A 12,059-nucleotide genomic window follows, 5' to 3' on the forward strand; every position below is an offset into this window, starting at 1 on the left:
GACTGGTAAGTATAAGGGTGTCTATTAACGGCCAGTGGACAAGATTCTAATTACCAGGTTTTTCCAATAGCGTTCGCCGTTGTCGATGCAGAGTCTGACCAGACATGGAGGTGGTTCTTTGAGAAGTTGGTAGACATTATTCCAGATTCCTCTGATCTTACTATTATCTCGGATAGGCACGGTGGAATTACCAAAGCTAAGGTGCATGTCTTGTCCATATCCAGAGAAATGTTCACGGTAAATACAAAGGTTCCGGTCATGAAGGGTTGGTCGGAAAGGCTGGTCAGAAAGGGTTGGTCGGAAAGGCTGGAGAAGCGTTCACAGTTTCTAATTTCTAGAAACTATACGCAAGGCTGAAGGATGTTGATTATCGTTGTTGGGAGTACATGGACTAGATCACACTTTTCTGGTCAGAGGTATAATATGACCTCCAGTAACATTGCGGAGTCTCTGAACAATGCACTATTCGCTGCAAGAGACAGTCCAATCGTTGCAATGCTAGAATTTATCAGGCGAATGTTAAGTAGGTGGCTTGAATGCAGAAGAGAGAAAATTCAAAAGATGGATGGTGACATTCCAGAAGAAGTTGACAAGTTAATGAACCTTCAGCTTGAAAAATCTGCTGTACTATCGGTTCAAGGCATTTCTTTGTGGGAGATTGAAGTGAGTTCTGAGTTTGGTGTACGGCGGCTTGTTGATCTCCTAAAAAAAACATGCTCATGTCTAGAGTTTCAGACATTGAAATACCCTTGCCGACATGCAATGGCCGCGGCTAGGCTTCGGCAAGTGGAGTACAGTAGTTTGGTTGATCCAATTCTTAAGAAATCAATTTGGAGTGCAACAGTTTGTGGCAAAATCCTACCAGTGCCTGACCCTGACGACATTCGTATCCCAGCAGAGGTGCGTGACCTGAATATTATGCCACCTAAGTCAAAACGTCAATCAGGAAGGCCTACGACGAAGAGAAAACTTTCAGCAGGAGAGTATCCTTAGGTTAGTGTACACTAAACCATTATTTTTCCCCAGTCATACTGATTACTGATTACTGATATACGCTGTTGCAGGTTGCGAAAAAAAAAGAAGCCAAACAAATGCTCGAGATGTGGAAATCCCGGCCATAACCGGGCAAAATGCAAGGAACCATTGGGTAGACCGGGTGTGGCTTTTTTGTGTCTTTTGTTGTGTTTAGGAAAGAGCGAGCCACATTGTTTTTTGTGTGTCTCTTGTTGCTTTTTTTTTGTGGGGATCTCGCTTTGTTTTTCGGTTTTGTTTCTTGCGTACACTATGTTTCCCTATATTTTAACTTGGAAAGGCATGAACTATGTTATATTTGTTATGAAATTTATGATGTTTACTGGACAGGGTGTACACAGTTTGTGTACACCTGTGACGGTGGACACAATTTGTGTACACTGTGATGGTGGACAACATGAATCAGTTTACATTATATGATGTATGCGCATTATGGCTTATGTATAAGTTTACATTTATATGGTGTACGCATATAAATTTAGGTGTATGCACATTATGGCTTATGTTTAGGGTTTAGGGTTTACGGCTTAGGGTTTACGATGTAGGGTTTAGGGTTTATCTTATTAAGGGAATAAAAATATCAAAGACATGGTTCTGGATCAAAATAATTATCAAAGACATGGTTCTATAGCAGAGAAAGAAAACATTATCTAGAATACGGACAATGATCGTGTCTTTGAAATTAAATTGTAGGACAAGACAGCACTAATAAACGATTTTTTCAAAAATCAAGTCATTACGTTTTTGAAAACCGCAATAACGAAAACAGTGTATGAGGAATAAACGTGACCCAAAAAAATCAAATTGGAAACGACAAAAAATAATTAAGTACCTTTTTAGAAACCTGTTGCACCGTTTGACCGACTCGTTTTCCTCTCTTTACTTTAAAATGTTTTCCCTGTCGTCCTTTATAAAAACTGTCCCCTGCCTTCTTCAGTGAAACAAGTTTCCGGAGACAGAAAAAGTTAATTACAGCAGAAGTTGATTACACAGAAAATTAATAGTTACTTTCTAAAAATGTACTTTGCCAAAGTGATCTCATTGCAATTGAAGGAAGTGGAGAGGAAAAACAGTCCATGTTTCAGTACAGGTATTTGATGGTTCTTTTGAAAATAGGGGTTTAGTTTAGTTTTAGTTTTTGAGGATCGGTCTTTTACATCATCTACCTAATTAGTGTTTTGCCGATTTCATTAGGACCTGTGGGTGAGGACTTGTATCAATGGGAAGCTATCATAACGGGGCCTAAAGGTTCACCCTATGAGAATGGTGTTTTCAAACTAGACATTCACTTTCCGCTTGACTACCCTTTCGCGCCACCGAGGGTAAGGAATGAAGCATATCATTGCTCTCTCAAATTGCTGTATTTATAGGGTTTGGGATTTAGTCAATAAAGATTTCAATTACTAATAACACTGTTTTTTTTCAGGTGATGTTCAAAACAAAAGTGTATCACCCAAACGTTAATACTTATGGGAACATTTTTCTTAAGATGTTGAACCCAACTCACTTCAGGACCAACAACAGCATTAATGATGTATTTTTACTTATGAAAGAAATAAATTGTTATTGTGATTTGCTTAATAATCTTAATTTTGATTAAATCAGGGCTTAACTGTGTATACATGTCTATGTAATCAGGTACTGACGGAAATACACCAAATGTTAACTGCCCCCCAAATAAGTGAAGGACACTTTTTTGTTGAAGAAATTGCTAGGATTTACGCGGAAGATAGGGCTGCTTTTGAAACCACTGCACTTGCATGGACGGTGGAGCACGCCGGAGGAGCCTGAACTCCTGAATTGTTCTATTAACTTTGTTTGTTGAATTGTGTTATTTCTTTTCCAAAAAATAAGACCACTATTTTGTTAGCGTATTTTTCTTGAGAAGTTTATGACTTTATATTAAATTTTTAATATCAATTTATGCTTTTTATGTTTAGGATTTGATAAATTGTCCAAGCATAAATTGTCCAAGGATTTCATGAAACATAAGTCATCGAATATTAATTCAAAAGATTGTTCATTACATACTGAAAATGAAATATAGGTGTACACTTCATATAGTCTACACATACTCGTGTACACTTGAGAAGGTGTACACCATAAACTTATTTTTAAAGCATTTCGCAGATACGCCTAGCACACCAATCTATGAAGCAACCATTGCAAAGTACTCGGATCGCAGGTTCGAAATGATCAAATGCACAATCAGGCAGCTTGATGACGTCGTCGTTTGGATATGAAAATGAGTTTGAGTATGTATCCATGTATGCAGTTCCGTAATATGAAAATTCAAGAATTGACTTTTCACCTAATTGTCGCACGCGCTCTGACTGTAGACTTCCGTGATGCGTTGCCAACAGTTGCAATGTTTGGCTTGCGGAACAAGGGTCACCCAAGCAAACGCTGAACATGGCCGACGCCAGGGTTGAGAGAGCGTCGGTGGGAACATTTGGTTCCAGCATGGTCCTACTTGCAATGAGATCTGCGCCTCTGGTTGCAAGTCTCAGGGCTTCCCAGTATCTTGCCTCAGGGTTTCCACTCGCCAAACATTTCAGAAAGAATGGGCGTTTTTCCTTTCCAGGGCATATGTCGCTGGGGACACAGCAAAGGGCATAAATGTTGGAAGATTTGAGGACATCGTCGTTGAAAACAAGCCGGAGGGTGCGCTTTCCAGCGCGGACAAATGGTCCGAGTCGCCAAAATGCTTCACTGCCGAGCCTCTTGAGGATTTCGATAAGAATTTCATCAGGCAAGTCTGGGAGCGTCATGTTCGGTTTAGGGTTTGTTATGTTTGGTTTAGGGTTTGTTTTCGTTGGAAAGGAGGCAAGTTTTGTTAAGACAAAGCAAAATCTTCATATATGGACTTCACTGGTGTGTGGTTGGGGGGTGGAGAATTTATTATACGGTTGAAAATAATATAATAGTGTTCTCCCTTTTAGTAAATATTTCACGTAACCATTTTCTACCCCCCATTTTTTAAGAATAATGGTCAGTTCGCTTTTATTAAAGTGCCCGAAACTAGTTTCATTTATAATGTAGTGCGACGTGTTGGAGTCAGTTTAGCAGTTATTGAAGTGGCTCTTAACTTTATACCAACCACGAATTAGGACATTTATATATCTATCCACGCTATCTACAAATAAAGCGAATCAAATTTATTCTTCACCACAGTTAAACAACAATGCACTACTTAGACGATGATGTTTTAGGGTTAATAGTAAAGAAACTAGTTGAGGATGACTCCTATCATCTTGGCCCCTTCATTCGTGCAGGAAACCGTGGAACAGCCATTGCGTTCACCGACGACGTGTTACGGTCTGCAGACATCTCTCGATTGGTTGAGTCACCGATCAACGTATCCCCTAACAACCCTTACCGCCCATTCTTTGAGCGTTGTCTTGGCGCCTATAATCCACGAGTTGCCGTGCGTGAGCGAAAATTGTATTCAGCGATTACAATGCTTAACCGACTTGTCCCATGTGATAAACATGCTACTTTCGCATGTGCCATGTTTGAAATTTGCGTCGGACGTCCATGAAGGGCTAAAAAACTCCTCACGTATGTATTCACTCTACACGTCCCTTATGCGGCTAATGAAATGAAGCTGTTAGCGCACGACGTTATACGTCACGTATGGGAGTTCGCTCTAGGGCTGTTTCAAGATACGTGGGGTATCCTTTGGTCCTTTCCCATCACCCTACAATAAGAACCTATATCGGAGTGTGTAGATGAGCATTACGATGGCACAAATACACCTGACTGCGAGTATTGCCTTCTACAATGCACGGCTCTGCGCATAAGATATTTTCTTTAGTTTAGTTATTTTAATTGCAAGTACTTGTTTAATTTTTGTAATAAATTAAAGGTAGAAAGTAAGTGAACATCACTTCACAAACTTATTGTAACAAGTAGCTACTAAGAACGTAACTAGACCAAGGAAACGAATCATACCCAAAGACCTAAAATGCATGAAATAAGACATGATTTGGACTAAAACATGAAAGCTAAATGATGCATTTTATGAACATATCAACTCCCCCACACTTGTCCTTTGCTTGTCCTCAAGCAAACAAGAACAAATGAGAGAGAGAGGTTGAATGCATGGGAGTTCACATTTCCTTTTTGAGAGAAGTGATCACAATGAGAATTCAAGTTCATGCTCAATTATGCAATGCAAAGCCATACTCAGATTCATTAAGTATATATCAACTCAACAAGGAATCTCCACAAGTTCTTCTCTCTCTCAACTCTTTCACATTCATTAAGCTTTTTACCAAGTGGATCAAATGATGCATTGTTCAAACAAACATAGTTTGGCTAGGGTGAGGTTATGAGACTAAAATGATCTCATCAATGCCTGAGTGGGTTCAATGCAGCAAAAGGATCTCTCTATGAATGACCAAACTTTGGCAGAATGCTAAAGGTAAAAGGCAACCTATGCATACAAGGGCAAAGACTCATCCCACCCCACACTCTACTCAAAGTTTCCTCACTTGCTTACTTTTCACACTCATTCTTCTCTCACTAGGGGATTCTCTTTTCTTTTTCATACACAAGTCTTGGAGTTCAAACTTTCCATAGCTCTTTTTCACTTTTTTTTGTAACCTCTAACCTCTTTTTTTTTCTTTCTTTTTTTTCTTTTTAAAACATTTGAGCTCTTTGGCTTCTTTTCTTTTCACTTAGAGGCTAGACTCTTTCTTTTCAAAACACTAGAGCTCACTTTCTTTGACTCAAAACTCCAAGACTGATTTCTTTTCTTTTTCTATACCCTAGTTCTCACCATTCTCCTTTTATTTCCACTCATCTCTCCTTTTTCCACTCACCATGGTATTCCCCCACACTTAGTTCTTGCCAAATCTCTCAGCTCCTTGATGATGGAACTTAGCACTCAATGAGACTTGCCCTTGTCGCCCTAAACCTAACACTTTCTGCTAAGTTTGGTCCAAGGTGGCCTCTCAATCACACACAAACAATTGGCTTGAAAGAAGGATGGGTTCAGGGTGAGGAAAACTGATCTATTATGCAGATTCAGCTATTTGAGCTAACGAAGAGGATGGTAAAAACAGGATTCTAGCTCAAATATGTGTATTGGTATCCACAAGCTTGTTCAAACAATGCACCAAATGATAATTTCAAGTCAAGTTCAGGGTTTTCACTTAATTAGAGTTGAGTTCAATTCAAACTTTCTTCTCAGATTCAGATCATTTCAGACTTTGCAAGCACAGAAAAAGATTCACAAGCATATTCAGTTCAAGTTCTCAAAGTGATGTACTCTCTAGAAAACCTATCATTACTCCCTGCAAGATGCAACCTACATGCATATGCAATCTAGACTCAATCCTAAAAATGAGAATGCAACTACATGATCATTTTTTTGTGAAAATTTTTCAGATTTTTCCATTTTTTGGGTTTTTATATGCACTTAGATGAGACTACATGAATATGCAACTAGAATGTGACTCAAGACTCAAAGTGTAAAATAAGAAAAGAGAAAACATGATTAGTAAAGGATGAAACTCCTCCCCCACACTTAAATAACACAGTCCCTTGTTGTGTGAGCCAAAACTCGCACAGCCAGACATTTGTCTAAGGAAAAATTTAGGGATCGGAAACTTCTAGGGTTTATCGCCAAAAACAGTAAGATCGAAAGAAAGTTTTTCTTGCTGTAAAGTGTTTAGTCTTTATTGCTTAGGGTTGCCAAAGTTACAGAGTGAATTGTTTACATCATCTATTTATACTAATTCTTCGAACCGCCTAGCCGAGAATCTCGGGAGAGATTTTCAGAATATTTCTTTATCGCCTCGTGCGGCTCACCGCCTTTGTATTTCGCCTAGGGTTTTCATGGGCTTCGTGTCTCAAGGCTTTAGTTCAGCCCATCTAACTTTTCCACGGCTTTGCCCATCTAACTTCTCCACGGCTCGGCCCACTTGCCACCTTAGTCGAGACATGATTCGGTCCACCTCACCGCGGCACGGCTCGGCCCAGGTATGTTAGAGAGGGGCTCGGCCCATTTCTTATAATACGGCTCGGCCCATCTCTCCTTCTTCACGGCTCTCCCACTTGGTGATCGCGGCTCTCCCGCTTGTCTTGGTGGAAACAGCTCTCCCTCTTGCCTTGGTGAGAACGGCTTTCCCATCTGGTGGCCACGGCTCTCCCACATTCCATACTTAGTCATTTTGGGATGGTTTTATCTGTGCGGGGTGAAAACCGACCCCAACAGTTAGCCCCCCAGCTCGTCAGTTTCGGAGGCGAGAATGACGAGGTCCATTACTCCTGACCGTTAGATAAACCATCGAGCCAAGCTGTTATGACGTAAGCCCAGATAAGGTGTTTAGGGAGTGCAGACGCCAAGGCGTTTCCAAGGAATGCCGAGGGTGCCGAGGTGTTTCGAAAGGGTACCGAAGATGCCGAGGCGAGTTAAGGATGAGGCGATTTGATGGTGGTTATGCCAAGCCGAATAAACGGCGAGGCGTTTCAAGATAGAGATAATGCCGAGCCGTTCTGTTAACGACGAGGCATTTCAAGATATAGATAATGCCGAGCCGTTCTATTAACGACGAGGCGTTTCAAGATAGAGATAATGCCGAGCCATTCTGTTAACGACGAGGCATTTTGAAAGAGAGAGATAATGCCGTGCCGTTTCGTTAACGACGAGGCGTTTCAAGAGAGAGATAACGCCGAGCCGTTTCGTTAACGACGAGGCGTTTACTTTGGTAAGATACCGGTCGAAAGCTTGGGTGCCTAGATCGTTGGTCTTCCGAGAGAAGACTCCTGATCTATTGGCGCGTGTGACCGACGCAGTTTGATCTAGCCGTTTCACTGCGGATCCCACGCGCTGTTTGGACAGTTCCCGAGGTTCACGTAGAATTCACGCGCTTCGTTTTTTTCTATAAATGGGTGAGCTCCTTTACTCTTCCTCATTATCTTCAGACTCACTCGTTTTTTCTAAAGGTAGTTCTCCCTTCTCTCTTCTTTCTCTCTCTAGTTTATTTATTTTCCGGCTAGGGTTTCCGAGGTCTCCGCCGCTCTAGATCTTTTTCCGGCGGAGGCTCGCCGAGTCGTGCTGTAATTTCTGTACAAGTCGTAAATTATGTCGAGCCACTCCGACGATTCGTTGGATTCACTTTTTCACTACGAGTCGAGCCGTGTAGACGCCGAGGCGAGAGGTACAACAGAATTCTCCGAGGCATCCGTTTCGCCGAGAGTTCATCTGACGAAGCGTTAAATCACGCAAATCCGTTAGATGTCGACTCTACAGGTGACGAGCCGTCGGTTTCGACGAGCCGTCCCCAGGATCCTATTCCTGATGAAGGCATCAACTGCGCCGCAGTCAAACCCGAGGAGGAGGCATTTCCCTTTGACTTATTCTAGGCGAAGCGTGAGCTGGAACGTCTCATGGCATCCCGAGGCGCTTCCACATCTGGGCGAGGACCAAGAGTTAAGAGACAAAAACCTGACCCGCCTGGCTCTACGCTTTGCTCCCTCGAGTCGCTCGAGGCGTTGAGGCATCGCTTCGGGATATCTGAGGCGGTGGAGTTTGTCGTTCCAGAGAAGAGCGACCGAGCCGACAAGCCTCCAGAGAATCATTTTACTCTGTACGATGCGTTCTTCGAGCTTTGCTTCCTCTGGTTCTCGATCCCCGGAGTGATCCTTGAATATCTCTGGAAACACGAGATCTCGATTGGGCAAATCATGCTGAGGGGATTACGGCATATGATTGGCATCTTAGTTCGAAGCTTCGAGTGCGGAGTTGACATCGAGCTGAATCACCTGCTGAACTTGCTGGAAATCCGGAAAGCTCCGAAGGGAAATAGATACTATATTTCCAACACGGCGAAACGACGGATCATCGGCGGTTTTCCCAGAAAGGATCAGTTTTGGACTGAACGTTTCTTCTACGTCTTAGTGAACGAGGCGTCGGTCGGCGAGAATTACGTCCAAAGAACCAAGACCGCTTGGGGACCACTTGGTAGCCGACCCAAAGCTTTGCCTCGGCTCGGAACTGTTTTTGGTATCCTCTTCCTTTTCTGAAGATTTTTCCTTTTTGCTTTGTTTTGCAGTTCAGTGCTATCTTCCCCCGATTCCCGACGACCTCTTTACTGTTCGAGACTCTCTTTCGGTGCGGAAGGTGAATTGGAGAAAGAACTTCACCCTCGAAAGAGTAGAAAAAGCGCGAGCCTCCTTGCCGGAGTCCCCGTCAGTTCTTCGTCCTCAATTTCTTTGAGAGATACCCGTGAGAAGATGGTGGTAATCGCCCTTAGAGAAAGGAAGAGGCGCGAGGAAGAGAAAGCCGCTAGACGAGCTGCCGAGGCGGCTCACGCGCAAACCGAGGCGGTTCCAGCACAAACCGAGGCGGTTCTGGCGCAAGCCGAGGCGGTCTCAGCGCAGATCGAGGCCGTCCTTCAACCCGACCCTCCGAGCCGGGAAGGGGATGTGATGATCCGAGCCGCAGAAGGCGACACTGCCGAGGCGGCTGAGAAAGATGTAGTGCTCGAGGTGGAAACGGGCGAAATTATCCCCGAGGTGTCCGGGGACGGCTTGGCGGCACGGAGTAAGACTCCTTCGCAATCCGCCATCCTGGCCCTCCCGAAGTCAACGAGGCCACCGACTTCGGTTGTCCAAAAGCATGACTCTAGCCGAAAACGTTCGGCTACTGACAAGGGGAAATGCGTCGCCGTTCAGAAGGACGAGCCGTCCAAGAAGAGGCGGAAACCGACGCCCGGGACCCCGCCGCGCGTAAGTTGGTTGTTGACGACCCGACGCTTCTGCAGTCATGTTCTCGCGTGTAAATAACGCGAACACGCGTCTTCCTCTGGAGAAGCTGAGGAGGCCGAGGTCATATGGCGCGATGGCACAGCGTGGTACCAAGGTACGTTTCCATTCGCTTTCCTTTATTTTCGCGAATTTTACGAAGTGTTTAACGCAGGTTCGTTCTCTGCAGTTTGTCGCGGCCATTAACGACCTGATGGCCGAGTATGAGGCAGATCTGTCTAAGGTCGAGCGTCGTTTGGACGAGGCCCGAAATGAGACCGCGGCGTCAAAGGTGAAGCTGGAAGAGGTGCCAAACGAAGCCACGACAGCGAAGGGGAAACTCACCGAGGCGATGACCCGAGTGTCGAGGTTGGAAGAGGAGAAGATAGTTCTCCGAGCAGGCGTCAACAAAGTTTCCGCCTCGGTGATTCGCCTGGAGGAAGCAATGAGAGCCAAAAGCGCCGAGGTGGCGTTGCTTAAAAGGCGTATCGAGGCCAAGGATGCGCTGTTCGAAGCCAAGGTCAAACACGCGAAGAAGGAGGCGAGGAGCGAGCTGACTGCGAAGTTTCAGGAACGCCTCGCCAAGGTGGAGGAGGGTTTGGTCAAGCTCGAGAAGGCCAAAAATGATGAGAACGATCTGGGACAGATCAAGGGCAATCTTGCGATGATTGCCGACCTGAAGAAGCCGGACGCCCTGACGCTTGACGACGAGGAGGCGAAGTTGAAAAGCTGGGAGAGTGAGTATGCCGACGACGAGGCGTACGAGCGTATTGCTTCCGAGATTCGGGGCAAGCTGTATTACTCTCCAGTATCGCCGGACTCGGTCGACACCACCCTCGGCAACGAGCCGCTCGAAGAGACAGCGGCCAACTTAGGCGTGGTAGATCCAAACAGATCAAACGCGGGCACGCCAGTCCTCTCGAACCTCCTCGCCGAACGTGAGACGCAGTCCGCGGCCTGATACCCTCTGCTTTTCCATGTTTCGTCTTTCATGCTTTTGTACTTAGGTTTTTTGTACGTTTTTGAACTCTTTATGTAACCGGTGCCTGGACGGCTTTATCCACCCGACACTTATTTTTGCTTATGGATATATTTTCTCCTTTAGCTGTTTTTCGTTTGGATGCACTTATTTTTAATGACTTGTGCAAATATCTGTGAAAACCAATGGCTTAGAGAAGATTGTCGAGAATGATTTTGATTGCTTCCTTAACCGAATTCTTCGAAATCGATAGAAAGACGAGCTAAGGGTTGAGTCGTTTAAGGATCTCGTTTGGATTCTTAATCCCGAGCTGGGAGTTAGTTTTGTGGAACATCCTTTAGGTGATGCTGGAAAGATTTTAAGTGATAATGTTGCAGAAAATTTTCGTAGCAACGCCGAGCCGTTTTTAACGACTAGGCATTTTTGCCGTGCATGGTGCCGAGTCGTGTAAACGACGAGGCGTTTTCTCTTTGCATGGTGCCGAGCCGTGTAAACGACGAAGCGTTTTCGCTTTGCATGGTGCCGAGCCGTGTAAACGACGAGGCGTTTTCTCTTTGCATGGTGCCGAGCCGTGTAATCGACGAGGCGTTTTTGCTTTGCATGGTGCCGAGCCGTGTAAACGACGAGGCGTTTTGTTTTTGTTTGCGAAGGATGAAGTGTTATCGATCCTGACTATGGACCGGTGTTTCCGAGAGGATGAGTATGTTTATACGGGTTTTAAGAGTTTAATTCGGTTTTAGAAAAAGCGATGTGGTCTCGACTTATATTCTCGTGTGCGATAGTAAACCGTGGCGACCTGATACATTTTCGGGGTTATATTTGTATAGCGCGCTTCATTGTTATCCATAGAGGATGTAACTTGCACCCTAGTCCTAGGAAAGGTGGTAAAAGTCCGTTTAGAGAACTTTGTATTTGTTGCCCCGTTGTGGCCAGCAACGAGACGAGGCGTTCGGAGGCTTAGTTTGCCGAACTGAAACTGAAGACCAACAAAGGTCCGAGGTAATCAGGTCATGATATCATGCCGAAGTGGTATGATTACTCGCCAAAGTGATGAGTGAAAGTATTTAAAAATCCGAGCTTGTTAAAATAAGTTGCTGATTTAGAAAGAAATTAGACACTAGCCGAAGCGATAATGAACAAACTAGAAATCCAAAGTAAACGTGAAATCAGTAGATGATTCAAAATGAGATTCAAAATGAGCTGAGAATGTGCCGAAGTGGCGATGTTCCTAAGTAGCGAGCTAAAACAGCTAAAAATTGTAGGGTTAAAGGAGGTATGTGTATACGTACCCACT

At 44.2% G+C, this 12,059-nt stretch overlaps 2 protein-coding genes across 2 annotated transcripts; both read left to right on the forward strand.

Moving 5' to 3' along the window:
- The first annotated feature begins 2,049 nt into the window (after positions 1 to 2,049).
- On the forward strand, positions 2,050 to 2,823 carry LOC18012612 (ubiquitin-conjugating enzyme E2-17 kDa). Its single transcript, XM_006395963.1, has 4 exons — positions 2,050 to 2,122; positions 2,227 to 2,354; positions 2,459 to 2,566; positions 2,671 to 2,823. Exons 1-4 carry the CDS (start codon positions 2,050 to 2,052, stop codon positions 2,821 to 2,823), a joined length of 462 nt encoding a protein of 153 aa, XP_006396025.1.
- A 5,607-nt stretch (positions 2,824 to 8,430) lies between these two features.
- Positions 8,431 to 10,747, forward strand: LOC112083516 (uncharacterized protein At3g60930, chloroplastic-like). The gene is made up of 3 exons (XM_024151545.1): positions 8,431 to 9,046; positions 9,101 to 9,771; positions 9,962 to 10,747. The coding sequence occupies exons 1-3, from the start codon at positions 8,431 to 8,433 to the stop codon at positions 10,745 to 10,747; spliced, it is 2,073 nt and encodes a 690-aa protein (XP_024007313.1).
- The last annotated feature ends 1,312 nt before the right edge of the window (positions 10,748 to 12,059 follow it).

This window comes from Eutrema salsugineum, unplaced genomic scaffold, assembly GCF_000478725.1.
Source record: "Eutrema salsugineum unplaced genomic scaffold, Eutsalg1_0 scaffold_6, whole genome shotgun sequence".
In the NCBI taxonomy this organism is placed as follows: Eukaryota; Viridiplantae; Streptophyta; class Magnoliopsida; order Brassicales; family Brassicaceae; genus Eutrema; species Eutrema salsugineum.

Bases quoted from the DNA above. Each gene is read 5' to 3' on its own strand.
- LOC18012612 (XM_006395963.1), top strand. From the start codon at position 2,050: ATGTACTTTGCCAAAGTGATCTCATTGCAATTGAAGGAAGTGGAGAGG. The intron at 2,123-2,226 runs GTATTTGATGGT...CGATTTCATTAG, and splicing joins CAGTCCATGTTTCAGTACAG to GACCTGTGGGTGAGGACTTG. The intron at 2,567-2,670 runs GTATTTTTACTT...CTATGTAATCAG, and splicing joins CCAACAACAGCATTAATGAT to GTACTGACGGAAATACACCA.
- LOC112083516 (XM_024151545.1), top strand. From the start codon at position 8,431: ATGGCATCCCGAGGCGCTTCCACATCTGGGCGAGGACCAAGAGTTAAG. The intron at 9,047-9,100 runs GTATCCTCTTCC...TTTGCAGTTCAG, and splicing joins TCGGCTCGGAACTGTTTTTG to TGCTATCTTCCCCCGATTCC. The intron at 9,772-9,961 runs GTAAGTTGGTTG...TGTTTAACGCAG, and splicing joins CGCCCGGGACCCCGCCGCGC to GTTCGTTCTCTGCAGTTTGT.